Consider the following 21,299-nt stretch of genomic DNA (forward strand, 5'->3'; position numbering starts at 1 on the left):
ATGCTGTCTTTACCACTACGGCAGTGTAGTAGGATTTGAAATCAGGGAGTGAGATACCTCCTACCGTTCTTCTATTCTTAAGGAGTGCTTTGCTTATTCAGGCCAGGAACTTTGAAGGACAGTGGCTCAGCTGGCTGGAATCCATTTGTTGCCAAAGTGATTCAACAGAATGTATAAAGACTCAAGCAGTATTAGTATCACATGGAAGCAAAATATTACTGAAGACTATCCCCAAATGGTTAGAATACAATGACAGAGACCTGCCAGAAGCTCAATCTGGCTTTAGAAGAGGCCATGACACCAGGGTTATCACTGCTGATTGCAGATGGATGCTGGCTGAAAACAGAGAATAGCAGCCAAGTTGTGTCATCTGCACAACATAGGTTCTATACTGATGCCGATTTTATACTGATTGTTTTCCATGCAAACAAGAATTAAGCGTCCATGTTGTTAAGTGCCATCTAGTCAATTCATATTAACCCTATGAAAAAAGAGATCTGAACCTTGCCCTATCCTGACCCATCCATATGATCTCCCACACACTCAAGCCCATTATAACAATCACTGTGTTGATCCATATTACTGAAGATATTCTCAGAGTAATAAACCACATCCCCAGGAGAACTAAGGGTGGTGACTTGGGTTACACCTTCTAATATGGTGGTACTTGGATTCTACCATTATCTCTTTAATAAATAACTCATCTTTGATGAGGACTTAAACACAAAGATAGCAGAATCATAAAATAGAAGGCCATTGAAGGAAAGCCATACTGGCTAATTCATTGTACAACACTTAAGAATATGATCTAATGGTTAAGTGTCTAGATTTATTCAGCCACTCAACATACACTCCATGAGAGATGAATAAAAACACTTTAAAAATGTACAGTAAAGCTCTAAAAAGGACCACAGTAGAAAACCTTGTACACACAATGAGAAAAAATGTGCAGCAAAACGGAGAAACCTATGGCCAGGCTTACTGGTAAGGAAATGCACTGCCCACCCAAAGATACAGTTTGAATCAACCAGCTTCTTTGCCAAAAAAAAAAAAAAAAAGATGAGTCATCTCCTGTGATTTATAGCCTTTGAAAACCTGCTGGAAAATCAACTTGGGTTAGTTCAAACTTGATGGTACACAACGGTTATTCTGACAGAAACTGGTAAAATTCTTCAAACTATAGCCTATTGCCTGAAATAAACTGATGTCTGTGATTCAACGTTTGGACAAACAAAAAAGCCATTAATGTTAGGTGTCACCAAGTTGACTAAGACTCACAGTGACCCAATGAACAAGAGATCAGAACCTTGACCTATCCTGCTCCAACCTCAGAAGTTAATGGAATTGACACGTCAATCTTTTCTCCAGCCTGATGTTGTTTACTGGTCTGGTGGGTTTTTGTTTTCTTGGTGTTCAGATGTATTCCATATCACAGACTTTCTGAAGAAAATTCTTCAAGTCCTCAAGCAAACTTCTGTCATCTGCATATTTCAAGTTGTTGTTCCATCTTCCTCCAATTCTGATGCCACATTCTTGTTCATTGAGTATATATAGCTTTTCAAATGACTTGCTCAGTATACAGACTAAATAGGTATGGAGAAAAGATACCACCACGACTCACCTTTCCTGATTTTAAACCATGTAATGTTCACAGGTCTGTTCAGACAACTGTCCCTTGGTCTAAATTTCGCAAGGGCACAATTATGTGATCTGGGATCTCTGTCATGCTGCCTCCCTTCTTGTGTCTACCTACCCCTTACTAGGTGAAGGGCAATGTTCTCCAAAACCCGGCTCTACTTCAGGCTATGCACCACCAAGAGCCAGCTCGACTCAGATCACAGTGATACTACCTTATGTCTAGAGCAGGAAGTTCTCAGAACATTCTTCGTAGACTCTGTGAACTGTGCCATATCTGGCCTATAATAAGCCTCTAGATTAGTGTGAGTACCTCCCCTTTCCTCTTACTGGGTACTTTTACCTGAATGGACACTGGATTGGTGAAGACAGAGCCTTATTAGAGAAACAGTAACACCAGACAGACACTCACTTCTTAAAGCAATAACCCATACTAGATCAAAATGCAGCATTTCCCTAGGGATAAAGATCAGAAAGCAAGAAGCTGTAGGATGAAAAAGTAATGGAAATAAGAATCAGAGGAAGAATGCTGTTACATCATGGGTACTATAGCTGTCATCAATCAAAATGTGTATGAAGGTTTGTATGGAAAATTAATCACGAGAAAAATAGGAAATGGAAAAATGTAAAGTTTAATGGGGGGGGGTGGAAGTAACAACACTGAGAAATCACTTTGTTGTTAGGTACCATCAGGTGTGACCTATGGTGACCCTATGAACAACATACCTGAACCTTGACCTATCCTGTGCCATCCTCACAGACTTGACATACTTGAGCCTGTGATACAGTCACTGTGTCAATCCATTTTAGCTAAGTCTTTCTCCGCACCAACCCTCTATCTTTCCAAGTATGATGTCCCTCTCCAGGGAATAGTCTCTCCTAACAACATGCAAAATATGTGACATAGCTTGCTATCTTTTCCTCCAAGGAGCACTCTGACTGCACCCTCTCCAAGACATATCTGTTGTTGGTAGTTCATTGGGTATTTACTCAGTACTCTTCTCCAACACCACAATTCAAAGGCATCAATCTTATTCTGTCATCCTTAATCATGGTCCAGCTCTCAGATGCATAGCAAGTTGACTGAAAAGACCATGATCTGAATCAGGTAGGTGCACCTTGGTCCTCAAACTGACATCACTGCTCCTCAATTTAGAGTGGTCCCTGACTGCCGACTTTCCTAATGCAATGTCTCTCTTAATTTCCAAGTAGAGAACTGCCAGACTTCAAGCTGGATTCAGAAAAGGCCATGGCACCAGGGATATCATTGTTGATGTTAGATCCTGGCTGAAAGGAAAGTGTATCAGAAGAATGTCTGTTTTATTGACTTTTATTGTCTGCTATATTGACTATGAAAAGGCATTTGACTATGTAGATCATAACAAATTATGTCTAAAGTTAAAAATGAGAATCGCAGAACACTTAATTGTGCTCTTGGGAAACCTATATCCTAGAAGATGTTGTGTGAACAAAGCAAGGGAACACGAATTGTTTAAAATTGGGAAAGGTGTGCATCAGTGTTATGTTCTTTCTACATACCTAAGAAATCACCATAGTGGTATGAAGTTATAAAGTATTACACAAAGTACTTAAGCAATAGGGCTGGATTTTTAACATCTACAATAAGAGTAATTGGACAAATGCCTGCAATAAAGCATTGCAAAAGCTAAGCAGTAAGAGCAGAGGGTATTACCTATGGTCAGGTGGGGAACTAGAAATTCTGGGGAAAAAAAAATACTGAAATGATTGCTATCGACAAGAACAGTAATGGTATAAAGGGGGAAAAAGAAGGGGGATAGCATAAAAAACCCACACTAATCCTGGAGTGTGAAGTGAGTACTGATACTTCAACATCACAGGGTATTTTTTTGTTCTCAATAATCAAAGGGTTTGAGTTTTTAAAAGTCATAGAATAGAAACCTAGGCTTTTCATTTTATAAGGTGGCAAGTGGTGAGACAGTAACAACGCCCAACCAAAGTGGTGAAGGATACAGATGCTAGAATTTAGGCCATCTGTCCAGTAATAAGAACCAGAAGTCACGGAAAAGAAGTGAGGTAATAATGTGTCCTATCTCCATACCTTTTCAACCTGTATGCAGAATAGATTATCCGAGAGGCTGGGCTCTATGAGGAGAAGTGTAGTGTCAGAATTGGTGGAAAATCTATTAACAATCTGCGTTATGCAGATGACACAACCCTGCTTGCTGAAACTGAGGAGGACCTGAAATGCTTGCTGTAGAGGGTCAAGGACTGTAGCCTTCAGTATGGATTGAAGCTCAATGTCAAGACAAATGATTCTCACCACTGGACCAATTGGCAGCATCAGGATGGATGGTGAAGAGATTGAGATTGTTAACAACTTTAGTCAGCTTGGCTCCATGGTCAACAGTAGCCAGGAAATTAAAAAAAAAAAAAGTATTGCAAGAGGAAAGTCTGCTATTAGGGACCTCTCCAGGGTAATGAAGACCAATGGTGTCACTCTGGAGACTAAGGTGCATCTGATACAGGCCATGGTCTTTGCAATCACTTGTTATGCATCAGAGAGTTGGACAATGACTAGGGAGGATAGAAGCAGAATTGATGCCTTTGAGCTGTGGTGCTGGAGAAGAGTATTGAGGGTACCAAGAAAACAGATTCATCCTGGAGAGGGTTAAACCAGGCTGCTCCTTGGAGGCAAGGATTCTGGGGCTTCATCTGACATACTTTGGACATTTTGTAAGGAGGGACAATTCCTTGGAGAGGGACATCATGTTTGGGAGGGTGGAGGGACAGCGCGAGAGGGCAAGACCCTCTATGAGGTGGGTTGATGCAGTGACTAGGGTAATTGGGATGCGTGTGTCAAGAGGCAGTGGGACTGGCACAGGATAGAGCAAGATTTAGGGCTGTTGTACATAGGGTCGCTATGAGTTGCAAGCGACTTGACAGCACATAACAGAATTTTTAAAAAAATTCAGTTAAAAATCTTTTTCTCCAAATTTCAAGCAAACTAATATATCTCATATAATCTTAAAATAGTAAAAGATTAAAGAAAACACTGAATGGTTCACAACTGGGAAGGGCATATGGCAGGGATGTGTCCTATCTCCATACCTTTTCAATCCATATGCAGAACAGATCATCCAGGAGGCTGGGCTTTATAAGGAACATGGCATCAGGATTGGAGGAAGAATCATTAACAACCTTTGTTATGCAGATGACACAACCCAGCTTGCTGAAACTGAGAAGGACCTGAAGGGCATGCTGCAGAAGATCAAGGACTGCAGTCTTCAATATGGATTGAAGCTCAACATCAAGGAAACAAAGATTCTGACAACTTGGTCAATTGCCAGCATCATGATAGATGGTGAAGAGATTAAGATTGCCAACAACTTTCGTCGGCTTGTCTCTATGATCAAGACTATTGGTAGGAAATCAAAAGATGAATTGTTTTGGTAAAGTCTGCTGTCAGGGACATCTCCAAAGTACTGAAGAACAACGATGTCAATCTGGAAACCAAGGTGTGCCTGATCCAGGCCATGGTCTTCACAAGTATGTGCTATGCATCAGAAAGCTGAACAATGACCAGGGGTGATAGAAAAATCAATGCTTTTGAGCTGTGGTACTGGAGTATTGAATCTACCATAGACTGTTAAGAGAACTGACTCATCCTGGAGAGTGTGAAGCCAAGCTGCTCCTTGGTGACAAGGATTCTGAAGCTCTGTCAGACACAATTTGGGCATGTTGCAAGGAAGGACTAGTCCTTGGAGAGGGACATAAGGCTTGGAAGGGTGGAGGAACAGCACAAGAGAGGAAGACCCTGGATGAGATGGACTGATTCAGTGACTGGAGTAATGGGGGTAGGTTTATCAGGGACAATAAGGTTGGCACAGGATAGAGCAGGGTTCAGAGCTATGGTACATAGGGTTGTTATGAGTTGCAGATGATTTGACAGCACATAACAACAACTATGTACCTTCAAGACAGTTCCCAAAAAGTGCACACAGGTACCTCAGCCTTAATACCCACAGGGTTTCCAAGTTTTTATCCTGTCAATATTGGCTTTCCACTCAATTGTAAAAAATTGAAGTTCTCAGTCCTGCCAACATTGCCCTCTCCCCCACCTAAGTCCCATCCCATATCAACTCTCCAGTTCAGCTATCATTGCTGCTGCCAACCTGAAAGAGTATCCTACTTTCACCGGGTTGGGAGAAGGCTTCCTTCTCTGGCTCGAGGAAGAATTCTTTCTCTGAAGCTAGAGTTGTTCAATTTATTACCTGGAAGAACAAAAACGATGGAATAAAAGCAAAGACATAGAGAAATGAGTTTAAATCATGTGCATAGGGATTTTATTCTTAGAAGGTCCCATTCATCTGTTTTATCCTTTCCTGGTTGTAGATTTTTCAGGATACCTGGAAGACTGTTAATGTTGTGGATTAGGGCTTCTAGAGTTCTTCCAAGCTTTTCTCTAGTGAAGTTTATAGTCCTTGGTTTTAGTCCTAGATCCACTTTGAGTTGGTTTTTGTGTATGGAGTGAGGTGTGGGTCTTGAGTTTTCTACAGATAGTTTTCCAATTTTCCCAACAACATTTGTTAAAAGGCTGTTGTTTCCCCACTTAACTGATTTCATCTCCTTGTCAAAAATCAGTTGACCATAGGTAGATGGGCTTTTTTCCAGGTTCTCAATTCTAACTGGACTGCTCTTTGGAGGCAAGGGTTCTGAGGCTCCGTCCAACATACTTTGGACATGTTGCAAGGAGGGACAGGTCCTTGGAGAGGGACATCATGCTTGGTAAGGTGGAGGGACAGCACAGAAGGGGAAGGCCCCCTATGAGGTGGATTGATTCAGTGACTGGGGTAATCAGGATGGGTGTGTCAGAGATGGTGCGATTGGCACAAAACAGAGTTTAGGGCTGTTGTACATAGCGTCACTATGAGTCGCAAGCGACTCGACGGCACATAACAACAACAACAACAACATCTGTCTGTTATTGTACCAGTACCACGCTATCTTCATCACCACAGCAGTGTAGTAGGATTTGAAATCAGGACGTGCGATACTTCCTACCTTGCTGGTGGGAGTGTAAAATGGTGCAACCTCTATGAAAGGCAGTATGGCGCTTTCTCAGAAAGTTGGAAATAGAAATACCACTTGACCCAGCAATTCCACTACTGGGAATATACCCTAAAGAAACCGTTACCCAAGCAGATATATGCACATCCATGTTTATTGTGGCTTTGTTAACAATAGCAAAGAGCTGGAAACCAGTGTCCATCAACAAACGAATGGATAGAGAAGCTGTGGTATATTCACACAATGGAATACTACGCTGCATTGAAAAACAAGAAATTCATGAAATAGTATACAGAATGGGTGACCCTAGAGGACATTATGCTGAGTGAAATATTTCAGTCACAAAAGGACAAATACTATATAATGTCACTGTTGTACAGAGGGTCTGACATTGGAGTTGGGGGGAAACTAAGAGGGGATAAATAATGTACACTGCATTGAAACAGAAGAGAGAGAGAACTGTTTACGAGAAATATATGATTAGTTATTATTGTCATGACAAGAGTCCAGAATGAAAGTTGTATAGTAGAGTGGATTGGGGGAGGGAGGATTGTATAACAATGAAAGAATTTTTTTTTAACTTCTCAAAGAGAAAAATGAACTGGAGGGCGGAGGTTGGGAAGGGAGGAAAGTGTGCAACAATGAATGAATGGCAATCCAAAGTCTCTGTAAACTTTCAATAAAATTTAAAAAAAAAAAAAAAAGTGAATGAACATTGAGAATCTCAATTTCCATGATCCTGAAACCAGAACTAGAAGTGGTGTTGGTGCTCATTGCTCTAAGAAAAGGTCACAACAGAAGATCCTAGATAAAGGAGGGTGAAATGTGGAACAAAACTAAAAAACGTAAGGTCAGGCTTACTGGTGCAATAGAAACTAGTGGAAGGCTCCAAGACTCTCGTCTTTATTTGCTCTTTGAACTGCAAAATGCAACGCAACTCACCCCCAAGCCTCGTGTTTTAGCCAAACAATAGACAAGGTACCTAAGAACAAAATACTTCTAATGGTCTTTATTGGCTGATGTTTGAAACTAAACTAGCCGTTTCTAGGTCTTTCTTCAAAAACATTTCTGGGTAGAGTGGTTTCTCCAACCGTTATTAGTCAAACTTTTAATAGTTTACCCCACTCAAGCCACCTCTTTAGCTTGTACAATATACTAAAATGAATTACAAGTAGACGAAATACCGAAATGTGAAAAAAGCAAGTCTTGGGAACTTACAGCTGAAAACAGAGAATGAATGAATGCACACCAAGATACAAAAACCATAAAAGACTATTAGTTCATTTACAGTAGACTAAATAGACTAAATTCTACTATATTAATTTTTGTAAAAAAAAAAACAACCACAGCATTTGTGCATCAGAAGATACTATTAAAATATATATTAATCTACAAGCCACAACATCATGTTGGGAGAAAATACATCTAAAACATACAAAACCAAACATACGTGTGATTGGTGGCATAGAAAGCAACAGGCCAGGCTGCTAACTGAAAGCCTTGTGATTTGAATCTTTACAATGTCCACAATATAGTATTAATTACATTACTTTAATGTAACATTACAAAATTTAAGTAATGTTGTTGTTATGTAATCCTATCTTTTCACTTTCTCTCTGAATGTTCCATGGGAAAAAGAGGGCAGTCATCTCCTCCCATAAAGATTGCAGTGTTATCTAATGGAGGATTGTGATGAGTTAGAATCAGCTTGACAGAAGCAGATAGCAGATTGTGCGTATAAATATTAGAATAAAAACATAAGTATAAACAGAAAAGCAAGTAGCAACAGGGAAAAAAATAATCACGGTACTCACCAAAGAGGAAAAAAATCACCCATGAAATGATGTGCAACCAGACTGTTTTAGAGAATTTAAAAAAAAAAACCAAACAAAAACAGTGGGTCTTCTCATCTCTTCCTAGGTGGGGCTGATAAAGGTAGAATTGGGTTGTTGCTTTTAGGTGCCGTCAAGTATGACTCATAGCAACCCTATGAACAAAAGATCTGACCCTATCACATCCTGTGTCATCCTCCCAATCCGACACATTCGAGCCCACTGCTGCAGTCACTGTGTCAATTCACCTGGTTCAGGGTCTTCCAAGAAACAGCCTCTCCAAGTAACATGCCCAAAGTATGGGGGACAAAATTTCATTTCTTTTTGACTGAGCAATCTGGCTGCACCTTTTAAAGGGGGAAAGCAAAGAATACCAGAAGAATGTCTATGTGTGCTTTATTGACTACAGAAAGGCATTTTACTGTGTGGCTCACAACAAATTATGGCTAAAACTGAGAAAAACGGGAATCCCAGAGCACTCAATTATGCTCATGTGAAACCTATATCTAGACCAAGAGGCTGTTTGTGCCAACAAAGCAAGAGAACACTACATGGTTTAAAATTTGTAAACAGAGTTTGTCAGGAGAATTGTATCCTCTTCTGTACCTATTCAATCTTTAAGTGGAGCAAATTATTTGAGAAGCTTGACTCCATTCCACATCAAGAAAACAAAAATTTTCACCAATGGACCAATAAGCAACATCATGAGAGATGGAGAAAAGATTCAAGTTGTTAATGATTTCACCTCACTTGGAGTCACAATGAGCAGCCTTGGTACCAACAATCAGGAGATTAAGGATTGTACCACCCTGGAAAAGTCTGCAATAGTGGACCTCTCCAAATTACTGAGGAGCAATGATATCAGCACACTAAGGTGTGCCCTATCCAGGCCATGGTCTTTTCAATCACTTGCTATGCATCTGAGAGATGGACAATGAATAAGGATGAAAGAAGAAGAACTGATGCTTCTTAACCGAAATGTTAGAGAAGAGTCCCATGGACTGCCAGAAGAACAGATTATGTCTTGGAAAGAGTGCAGTCAGAGTGCTCCTTGGAGCCAAAGATGATAAGTCTTACATACTTCGGGCATGTTGCTATGAGAGGAACATCATGCTTGGGAAGTTGAAGGTTTGGTGAAATTAAGGAAGACCTTCAACCAGGTGGATTGACACCATGACTTGCAATGGGCTCAAGAGTGTCAGAAATTGTGAGGATGGCACAGGATAGGTCAGGGTTCAGATGTGTTGTTTACAGGGTCACTATGAATTGTACTTGATTCAATGGCACCTAAGCAAAAGAATGACAGTTCTAATCACTCTAGGTGGATTCATGAAGAATACAGGCATACATTTAGTATACATGGGAAGAGTGTGTAAGTTGTCTTTTCTAAGATCCTCAGGGTAGATGCCTTGGAACAATAGATAAACCTTGATGATTCTGCCAGTACTAGGCAACACAAACAAAAATAAATACTGAAAAGTTCAAATTTCTCCCAAGAGATAATCTAGGGAATTCAGAGCCTATTTTCTTACCCTATTTCCTTTTTAGAACTCAGTCTTACGGCTACTCTATCCTCCTCTTTCCCTCTTGTTGTGTGTTGTCAAGTCAGATCTGACTGGCACAGGAGGACTGCCAATCCTTCTCCAGTCGAGCATCTAGTGGATTCAAACTGTGCACCTTCACGATTGCTGTGTCCCTTCTTGCCACTAGGACACCAGAGCTCCCTTTATGGCTACTCTAATTACTAGGAAGAGAAACATTATCTAGCTCTATGAAATAAGCAATTCAACAATCAGTTAACAGAATCAACCATATATATTTCTCATGTTCTGATCAACTAGGTAAGTAGAACTTCAATATTTAAAATCCTAACGCTAAAGGAAACAAAATCGAGTTGCAGAAAGTGTAAAGGATCATAAACAACTTTCATGTATAATTAAAGGAGAATCAAATTGAGGGAACTGGTACACATGGTGGTAGGTACCAAATTATTATTTTATTTCTATTTCTTTATTGTTAAGTGCTATTGTGTTGACTATAATTCACAGGGCTCCTACAAACTTTGCCCCAGTATTCTGCACCATCTTCATTATCTATGGCATTCCCAAGCTCACTGTATCAACTCATCTCATGAAGGGTCTTTTCACCTTTTATCTTCCCTAGCAAGTTAACTTTCTTCTAAGGACTCCTGACTATATGCTCAAAGTATGTAAGATGGGAGTTCTCTGCCCTTGACTCAAAAGCAACACTTTGTTGTACTTCCTCCTACATAGATTTGATTATTCTTTTAGCAGTTCATATAGTCTATTCACAATTCAAAAGTATTTAGATGTTTTAAAAAGTAGGTGACAAAAAAATGTCAGTAATACCCTAAAATTCTAACTATTGAAGAAAAAGATAAAAATTTTTAGATGTTGACTTAGCATGTAATTTTTTAAAAATTAGTATATTTCTCAATTGTTAGAGCTCCAAAATGGTTCCAAGAAGAAGAAACTTGATCATAGTGAGAAAGGGAAGGGAAAGAGGAAAAGCCTGTAATCTTGTTTTTACCTCTTCTTGCCTTAGTAACCTCTAGAAAAGGGACCACTATGAGTGATTCTGAAAACTTTTGGGATTTTTAATTATTTAAATTGCTAAGACCTCACAGTTTACAATCCAGTATTTAAGGATCTGCTAACTTAAGAATGGTTTCCAACTTCTTGTGCAAACCATCAAAAGAATGAGACAGAATATGGTCAATAGTTAAGCCTTTCTTATATTTCCTTATCAACTGCTGTTCAGTAGTTCTGCGTCAACTGTGACTCACAGCAACTCCAACAAAGTAGAAGAAATCCTCCAGGTTCATGTCCACTATAATCTTTACAGAAGCAGACTGGCAGGCCAGTAGAGATCCACAAAGGCCCACTGCAGACCCACAGAGCTTGTGGGAGGTTTTGGGGTTTTTCTGTTTGTTTTTAATTTTATTTTATTAATTTTAATGAACATTTACAGAGATTTTGGATTTCCATTCATTCACTGTTGCACTTTTCTCCCTGCTAGTGACAGGTTTAAACTGTCAACTTTTGTGTAGTAGCAAAATTAGCAGGGAACTGCTGTGCCACCTTTTATGTTGTTGTTCGGTGCCACAGAGTTGACTACAACTAATAATGACTTTATGAACAACAGCTCTGAACACTGCCCTGTCGTGGTGCCATCCTCATGATCTCTGATGTATGTATTCAGAGTCAGTGTTAGTCACTGTGTCAATTCATGTTTGTTGAAGATCTTCCTCTGTTTGTGTGACCCTCCACATTTCGCGGCATGACTTTTCTAAGGACTGGTACAATATAGGTCTAGACAATATTCAGATATTAAATGCATCCTTTGGAACACCGAGAGAGACATACTTGTCTTCATTCTTTATTAGAAATGTAGAAAGCAAGTTAGGTAAATTTTTTAAAAAGATAATTAAAACATAATAAATTAAAGACATTTTATATTATCCCCTTTTAAAATATACAGTAGATATTTTCAGTTGAGGCACAAAAATTTTGGTGTGATTCAAATGAAGAAAAGTGACAAACTATATTAAGGCCATCTGCTGCTATGAGCATAAAAAGTTGTTACATGTGGGTGTCATTTCTAAAGAAGACAAAAACAAACACTAGTACTCAACATTCATTATATTTATTTTACTAAACAGTATGGTTCAATAAAACACAAACAAACAAGAAATTTTTACTTGAAACTAATCCAACTGAGCGGATGGGGCTGACTCCATCCCATCCCTTCTTTCTTCCATGCATATGAAGCTGGAACCATATCAGCGAGCATTCATGTACACTTTGCCTTTCCTGTTGAACATGAATGAACTTTTCTGAACCAAGAAAGACAAATGAAGCTTTACAAGATACAGGCACTTTATGTTCCCAGTTTTAAAAATAAACAAAATGAAAAATATTTAATAAAAGTAATTAGAATAGAGAAAGCTTTAAGAGTTCTACCATTAGCTTTAATGACTTACACACAATGCAATCAGACACACCAAACAAGTAAAACAAACAAACAAACAAACAAACAAACAAATAAAAGTTTAACTGGGGTTAATGGGCTTATATGTAAAAAAAGAAATTCAATTTACTGCAGTTGGAGAAAAATGACCATTTGAACAACTTAAAGATATGTCAATATGTGCACTGAATCTTGCATACTTATGCAGCTGAGTAACATCTGAAAGCTTTGCAAGAATGTGTGGTTAGTGAGAAAACAAAAAACAAGAGGTGCTTTAGATTCCACAGTATCTGATTAAACAAAACAAAGCAATTTACAAAAAAAGTACCAAATGATACTTGAAAATAAATAATTCATCATTTTGATGAATATATACATGTAGAGTCCACTTCTTGGGAATTTAGCTATCTAAAAGTGGCATATCACTATCCAGAGATGCAGGAGCAAGTTCGCATAAATAAAACAGAGTGGTTTCACTAGCTTCAGCTTCAGTCAATGGCTCCAGGCGAACAAGCTTACTTTGGGTTGGTTCTGGATCCAGGCTACTATCCAGAAGCTCATCAACTTCTATGGGTTTATCTACAGAAGACATAACTTCTGATGATGTTGCACTCCCCTGTTCAACAGTAGAAGCAGGGTTCCCGTCGAGGAATGCAAGAAGTGGAAAGGCAGTGTATTGGATAAGTTGCTTATCTACAAAGATTAGAAAAACACTCTTTTATTACCAACACACAGAGTTCAAGCTAAAAGGGAATGGGGTGGGATGGGGTATTGAGATGTGCTTGAATCTGTGCTTGAAGACTATCCTTACAGGCTAAATATAAACTATGATAGTTTGTTAGTAAACTAAAAAAAAAAACAAAAAACAACCAGACAAGTAAAAAAGTTAAATTTCTTATTTAATAATTAAGAAATAAATGAGCTTTCTTTTTAGGTAACTGCAAGTAAAATAGAAAAAAAAAATACCTGTAACTTAAACATTAAGAAACTACTACTTCACAAATTTAATTTTTTCTATATACGGAAACCCTGACACTTTGTACAGGCCTGTTGAACAACCTTGATGCAGAACTCAATCGTTACGTATGGCAAGGAATTCCTGAGCTCACATTTGTTTCTATGAGGGACCCTCCACTCATTCAACTCAATTCATTACTGGACTCACAGCTGACACTCCATTAAGTTTCTGGACCTATAAAGTCCACAGGCATTATAAATTCCGCATTTCTACTGCAGAGGAGTTAATGGGAGATACTGCCTTAGAATAACAGCCCAAGTCTCTATGGACTATGCCATCATATCTCCTTTTATGACTCAAAAGTTGAAAAATCTATCAAAGTAACACATCTGTACATACCTGCTTTGGATTTAGATTTTCTTCCTTCTTCAGAAACTGGCTGAACTATATTGTTCTTGTTAGTTTCTATTCCTTTATTCTCTGACTAAAAGAAAAAAAAATAAATAAAAAAAATACTTTTCTGTTTCATACTCTTTTTTTCCTGAAAATGCAAAAAAACGATATAGTATAGAATATAAATACAGGGACATCATCTTAAACATACTGGAAAATAGGAACATAAGGAAAGATGTACTAGAATAGAAAGATTTAGAAGGAATAAAACTGGTTAAGAAACCACAGTTTTCAAAAGAAAGAAACAAAGAACCTGAACTAGGATGACAATAGATATAAACAGGAGAAGTCATTTCAACAGGAAATGATACAGAATTAGTTAAAGAAAAAGATAGGAATGATTTAAATATGACTGTTTATGATGGTATGTGACTCATTTTAAGCAATTAAATGTATTTTAAATATAATGAATACATCTGTAAAAGGTTAGGTTAACTATATGACAACAGCTTTAAAACTATATGTTGGAAGCCTCAAAACTGACATGGTTATGTCTCTTTTCCTTCTTACAGCTCTTTCAGTTCTTTTGACATTTCACATGCTTCTTTTCAGTCACAGCTTTCTCTCATTATGTCTGAGGACAGTAGTGGGATGAAATTTTTACTATTATTAATGTCTTTGGTGTTCATTCCAGTGATGATAATAATTTGAGGTTACAAGTTTCACAATTTTTCCTAAACAGGTATAAGTTCCAGATATGAGCATTACTTAAGTATATATTGTGTATCAAACATCTATATAGTAATTTTTGTATTTCCTGTGTTATTCACCATTAACTGAACACTACAAGTTTCCAACGATTCAGAGAACAGCCACAGAAATAACTATATATACCTTAAAAAACCTCCTCCCCTGATTTACATAAAAATATTCTCTCATTTAACATTCAGTATAAAACATTAATGTAATACTATTTTTTTATTTCCTAAAATATCCAAAAATGCCACTATTGTTCTAAAATAGATGACAACCAGGATAACAAATGAGTTTCATGTTCTATACAAACTTTCATCCATTAGTAATGACCATCTAGACTGCTGTATTAATTAGTATGTGTTTTGATATATTAGGAATAAATGTGTGTTTATTCACGCACACGCACACACACTAACCACTTTACTTAAGTGTAAGTAACAAGAAAATAACAGCTAATATGCTTATAATCTAAAAACATTAATCTAGATTCTAGGACAAATTATAAACAAAATTCACTTTCAATTTTTTCCCCCACAGTATTATGGGACTACTATTATTACGGGAATATTAAGCAACTTGGTTTAGAAGCTATTTTTAAAAACTGTTCAAACTTTAGGTTTTCTGAATTAAGGAGTTTGATCCAAAAATAAAAGGTGATTTAATGCTTAGCAATGAGTCCTTTCAACTTAAGGTCTATTATGGCTTGTTGTTGTGTACCATCAAGTTGGAACGGACTCATAGCTGACCCTCCGGTGGGTTTTCAGAGGCAGTTAATCACACAGGAGATTGTAAATTCTTCTTCCATGGAGCAGCTGATGGATTTGGACTGTGTGCCTTCGATATTACAGCATACAGCTTCTTGCCACTAGGCCACCAGTGCTCCTGATTATGGCTTAGGAGCATTAAGTAATGATTGTATTTACTGGAACATGAAGCTGAAGTGGTCCAAGAAATCTTAGTATTTTTACAAATAATAATTACAGGCAAAATCCAGCATGCTGTCTCCTTTTATAAATAAAATCATGTCAGCAACACTCACTCTTACGGATTACTGATTGCTCCTTTTGCGTTACAGCAACAGAGCTGAATAATAATAATAGAGATTATATGACTCACAAAATGGCAAATAATCATTAACTAGCTATTTATAGAAAAAGTATGTCAATTCCTGATATAAATCATCCAGATAGGGAATGTATAATCACCTTCATAGTTACAAATTAAAAATTATTTAAATACTGAATTATACAGAAGATAATTTTGAAAATGCAGAAAATCTAGTTAAGATTATGTTCACAGATGAAAACAGGAAAGTACTTCTATAATCCCAATAACTTATCCGAGGTATGCTCATTTTTAGATTATAAATAAGAATTAAAAATTCTTACTCAATTAATCAAGAATTTGAAAACAAATCAAGAGAACTATTTATATTTCAATTTAGAAAAAGTAAGCTTCACCAAACAACTGAGCGCATATATATAAAATTCCAACTCACAGCAGCCCTAAAGGATGGAGTACAACTGCTTCACAGGCTTTCTAAGGTTAAAAACTGCTACAGCAGATTGCCACATTTTTCTTCCTTGGAGCAACTGGTGGGTTTGAACTACTAACATTTCAGTTAGTAGCTAAGCATTTTAACCATGACACCAGTAGACAATTCATATATAAAATAAAAGGGGGCTATGGAAGTGGATGCCATTCCTGCTTCCTATAATACATATATATTCAGGCGAGCTCAGTTGGTATAGCCCATAAGGAGTTTGTGCAGCTAATCCAAAGGTAGTGTCTCTCTGGCAGTTCAAATCCACCAGTGGCATCTCAGGAGAAAGAGGAGTAATGTCCTCTCCTGTCACAAATGTTGTTGTTATGCGCCGTCTGCCACAAATAGCCTCCATAAACCCAAATAAGGGTCAGCTATGAGTCAGTCTGAGGGTAAAGAAAAAAAAAACCTATTGAAAGCAATAAATGTTAAAAAATAATATAATGACTAAGTATCTCTAACAGTTTCAGAGTGTCTTTTAAAAAACATAGTTCTAAAGACTCTCTTATTAATACTTGATAGTTCAAATGGAGATTCTATAAATTTAAAAACGTTAATAAAAGTTTTATTACATTAAAAAATAAAATTCCTTAATAAATTGTTTCAACTTCCTTAACTCCAATCAGTGAAAACTCCTGAGCTCATAGACAAAAGAATATGGGCATCAGTAAACTTCTTTTAAAAATATTAAGAATTTGCTTATGGAAGGAATAAGCATGTAAAATGCAATAAATAAAACATGAAGAAATCATATTTTGATAGCTCATTTCAAAGGTATATCTTATTACTCTTGAACTTAATCAGAATACCTTTGAGCATCAATAGAAGAAAGGTTGATTTCATAACGGTAGTTATTTCCACAAGCATCAGTAGAATTGGGAAGTAGTTCATCCCATACTAAAAACTAGTTTTTCATCAAGAAAAAAAATGCTTTTTTTTGTATCTGGGAGTGATATTGCTCTCTATTTACTAGGATTTTTTTTTCCCCCTTAAAGATTCTTACAGCTATGGGTCCTGAGCAATATGAATAAAACTTACTTTTGTATTATTGATGTAATCTGTGGGATTCATCTGCACAGAACTAGTGAAAAGCTGAAAGACCAAACAAGAAAGATCATAAGTTTAAAAGGTATTTTAAAAGAATTAACTGTGTGTTTATAATTTTCAAACAGCCATGTTGGGTGAAGATGAAGTTCCTGGACTAGGGAAGTCTCCCTACAGTAAACCAAGTATGAAGTAGAAAAAAACAAACAAACAAACAAACAAAAACAAAAGAAAAAATCCAACAGGAAAACGAAATCAGTGCAAGTGAGTCTTTGCACTAGATGAAAACCTGACTGTTCTAACCTAACCTGAGGGCTCTAAGAATCTCCCTAATTCAGTGAGCTAAATCACCAGAGACAAATGCTGCTCCTCTTCAATTCTCCTATCCTTCAATATTCTCCACTCAATTTCATTTTAATTTTTCTTCTCAAATGTCTTTGGGTGTAAGTGTCAAAGGAGTAACTAGTCCTACCCCTTACCCAGATATTAAGCCATCACTGAAGATCTGCTAATGGGCTGATAAATTTTCACTGTGGCTTTTAAATCATTAACTCAAATGGCTCCATAACAAGATAGAACACAGACTTGTTGCTTCTTTTCACTTCACCTACCTAAAAACTTAAGTTCTTAAGTGCTAAGACCACTGTTTACTGCATAACTCAATTCAGTCAGTTTAAGCAGTTTTTGTCTGTCATACTGCAAATCCATGAGTTCCAGAGAAATTTACTGAGTATTTAAAAAATAAATTACATCACAAAAACCACAAAAAGAAGACACTATTCCTGCTCTAAGGAGCTTACAATCTAAAAGACAAAATCAACATCAAATAGCAAACATATGATCAGACACAATGCACTATTATGATAATAGACAGTGGGGCTCACACGTGTTAAGGAATAAGGAGAAGGTATAAACATACATACTTCCCACATGAAAGGAATGGAAAGAACTAAAAAGAACTATGCAACATGTCCATCCAAGAACTGTTAGGACTTGGAAAGGAGACGATAGAAGGAACAGCTCAGCTTGTTACTGTCTCAGAGGTCTAATCAGGCATTATGCTCACTGAGGGTGATCATCAGGCAAGCCAGTAGTATATGTTCTGCCCTTCCCCTCTTTAACCGCATACTCCTTACCCATTTACTTAGGGAAAATTCACATATATTCCCAGCAGACAAAAAGAAGGAAGTAGAAAAAAAGTAAATAAAGAATGATGAGCTGATACAGTTATGTGAATGCTTAAGGCCAGGTCCCTCCTGATTTTAACCTTGGGACCTCTTGTACTGAGATCTGCAGAGAGACTGCCTGAGATCTGCAGAGAGACTGCCTGAGATCCTCAGTACAATTATTCATGTCCTTTCCATCTCTGCTATCTCAAGGACAACACAATTCACAGGTAGATGACTTTGGTTTATAGACAGTATAATTCAGGGACAAAATGTAGGTAATAGTAAGACACTAGAGAGTAGAAAGGGAGGTTGGTGGCTTAATGCTGTCAACCCAAAGACATGTAATTAGAATCCATCAGTTACTCTGTGAGAGAAAGATGGGCAATCTCCTCCCACGTGATTTACTGCCTCAAAACTTTTTAGAGAGTCAGCCTTGAGTCATTTCTGACTTGATGGGAAATAAAAAGGATATCTTATAAAAGTTACTTAGGAAAACAGGAAATCAAGGAGGTGATCTGGAGATAATGATTCTGTCAAACACAATATAATGCCACTATAGAAAATACTATATATACTCCAGTTTACACGGAGTACAGTTTGCATCAAACACAAATAATCCATCACAAGATACGATGATTTCAGAGGAGTGACATTAGAATTTTAGCAAAGTTAAAAAAAAAAGACTAAAGACCTACAGATAATTTTAGGATAAGCTAGAATCACTTCAAACAGGAAAAAGAAAAAAAAGTTGAGAGGTAGAGAAAATTAAAAAAGGATTAAAGACTGGTGTCTCAAAGAATAACCACTAGCAGAAGACAACAGAAAGAGAAAAGCCCTGTAAAGGAAAAATAATGATTAGGAAGACAGGAAGAGAACAAAGAGATTTAGTACCTTTAAAATCAAGAGAAAAAGTTCTGTTGTGGTATATGAAGTTGTATTAATAATAATTATTCATAATCTTCTCAAGAGCATTTAGGCATTAGCCACATTTTATTTTCATGAGAAACAGCAAGAAAGGCTAATTTTCAAAGGATTAATAAACATAATAACTAGTGTTACTATGAAAAGGATAGGCAATCTCCTCCTGTGCCATTAACTGCCTCTGAAAAGCTGCCCAAGGGTCAGCTATGAGTCGATTCCAACTCTATAGTACACAACAACAACGACAACTATAAGTCAACTAAGGAATCTAGATTTGTCTGACCCAAAGGAAACTTTCTTTAAGCAGCCTCGTGACCTGATTTGTTAAGAAAGAAAAGCATAATCTATTTATTCTGAATAAAACAAGACAGCACAGACAACAGAAGGTTAGAGTGAATTAGCAAAAGATACAAGGTTTCATAAAAATTGTGTAGAAAGTGTTAAATTAGCAGCACATTTCTAAAATTTGTAGTGAGAAAAAATAAGAACGAATAGGGAAATATTGCAAACTTTTTCTATTTTGTGTTTATCTTTAAGGGGGAAGATAAGCATTTATGGAAAGCAGATGGGAAAGATTAAAGGTAGAGATACAAAAACTAGACAAGCAGATGACAGGTAGGCATACAAATTGGCTTTAAAGAGGACGTAAGGATCCTGCTACAAAAGAAGGATAGAAGAGTAAAGATAATCACAGCTTTTAAAAAGACTGGAGCAGAGTGAATTATCCACAGTGAACAGGGAAGAGCTTGTCACACAAGGTCATGAGGAAAAAAAAAAAAAAAAAAAAGTAAATGTTTCAGAAGTTGAATTAGACAACATAAAAATAGTAACAGCTGAAAATGACAGATTGGTAGAGGATGAGAACAATATTTTATTTCATTCTTGGTGAGCTTAAGGAACAGATATTCCTGCATTCATAGTGGAGACTGACAAAAAAAAAGAACTGTCAAGTTACTATTAAGAAGGTGATGGAGGTCATCAACATAGATGTTGAATTCATTTAAGATGGCAACATAATCTGATCTGAAAAGAAAAGCTTCAAAGAAGCAAAAGCCATCCTGTGAGGTACTGAGGATTTAGACAGGGTGGTAAAGTCATGTGATCCTGGTAAAGAGGACAGGTGGAGTAGAACAGTAAATCAGTTTATTGGAAATAACATTAAAGAGCAAGAAGATTACCTTTTGGCCAAGACTCTTTAAAAAGGCAAAATTGTAGAAACGATATAAGGCAACAAATGTAGACGGATAAAGAAGCAATAATACCAATATAAATAGAGAATCTGGGTCACATTAGAAAATGAGGCTGGGGCAGAAAAAGACTAAAGTGAGGGAAACCAGGAACATTTCAGGTAAGAGACAAGGAGTGGGAGGAACAAGATGGCGAGAAGAGTTACTGTCAGAAATAGTGGATAAGGATTAAAAGTTGAGTTGAGACAAAATTGGAGCCAAATTTACAAGTGAAGTGGTGGGATTAGAACAGGAAAAATTTGTAACTCAGAACATTAAAAAAGACAGCACATTTTTGAAAAATTGTACATCTGAAGGGAAGTATTAATTTTTAAGTACCCACAGATTTTTAGCCACTGATAATTTATTCTAGAACAAAACATAAAATAGCAACAGGCCCAGACAAGACTTGAACTTAACAATATCGCTGAGTAGATTTGATGTGTTTGTTATAGGAGGGTTAACTTGACTGCTACTCAGAAGCAATACTGTGATCATTCTCCTTTAATGTCCTGAACACATCTGTTCATGCTTTCTGATCATTAAAAACCATTCATTTTTTAAAAAGAAAACACACCACAGTGTAGATAAAGAGAAGAAAATGCTGCACTGATTTAGAAATCACATATATAAACACATAAGTAACCAGTTCAGCAAAGATTATCCAAAGTACTTACATCAACCAGGAGATCTGGGTCTATGCTAAATTGCCTTCCTGATAGCATAGCTTGGAAGTCCTCTAAACTGCAGTCAATACTGTCAAGATAATCCAACAGTTCAACC

The 21,299-nt window shown here is 37.1% G+C and overlaps 1 protein-coding gene across 3 annotated transcripts in view; it reads right to left on the reverse strand.

The window, feature by feature from the left end:
• Positions 1-12,906: 12,906 nt before the first annotated feature.
• Positions 12,907-21,299, reverse strand: part of HSF2 (heat shock transcription factor 2) — a 53,763-nt gene continuing 45,370 nt past the window's right edge. For 2 of the 3 annotated variants that reach the window (XM_006878988.1, XM_006878987.1), the window contains exons 10-12: positions 21,194-21,299; positions 13,864-13,948; positions 12,907-13,199 (exon numbers count right to left, since the gene is read on the reverse strand). In XM_006878988.1, the coding sequence (XP_006879050.1) occupies positions 12,907-13,199; positions 13,864-13,948; positions 21,194-21,299 (484 nt within the window). Of the gene's footprint in view, positions 13,200-13,863; positions 13,949-17,194; positions 17,249-21,193 lie in introns of all 3 variants that reach the window. The other variant, XM_006878986.1, reaches the window with a different exon arrangement.

This window comes from Elephantulus edwardii, unplaced genomic scaffold, assembly GCF_000299155.1.
Source record: "Elephantulus edwardii isolate Elephantulus edwardi_28Jun2011 unplaced genomic scaffold, EleEdw1.0 scaffold00002, whole genome shotgun sequence".
Taxonomy (NCBI): Eukaryota; Metazoa; Chordata; class Mammalia; order Macroscelidea; family Macroscelididae; genus Elephantulus; species Elephantulus edwardii.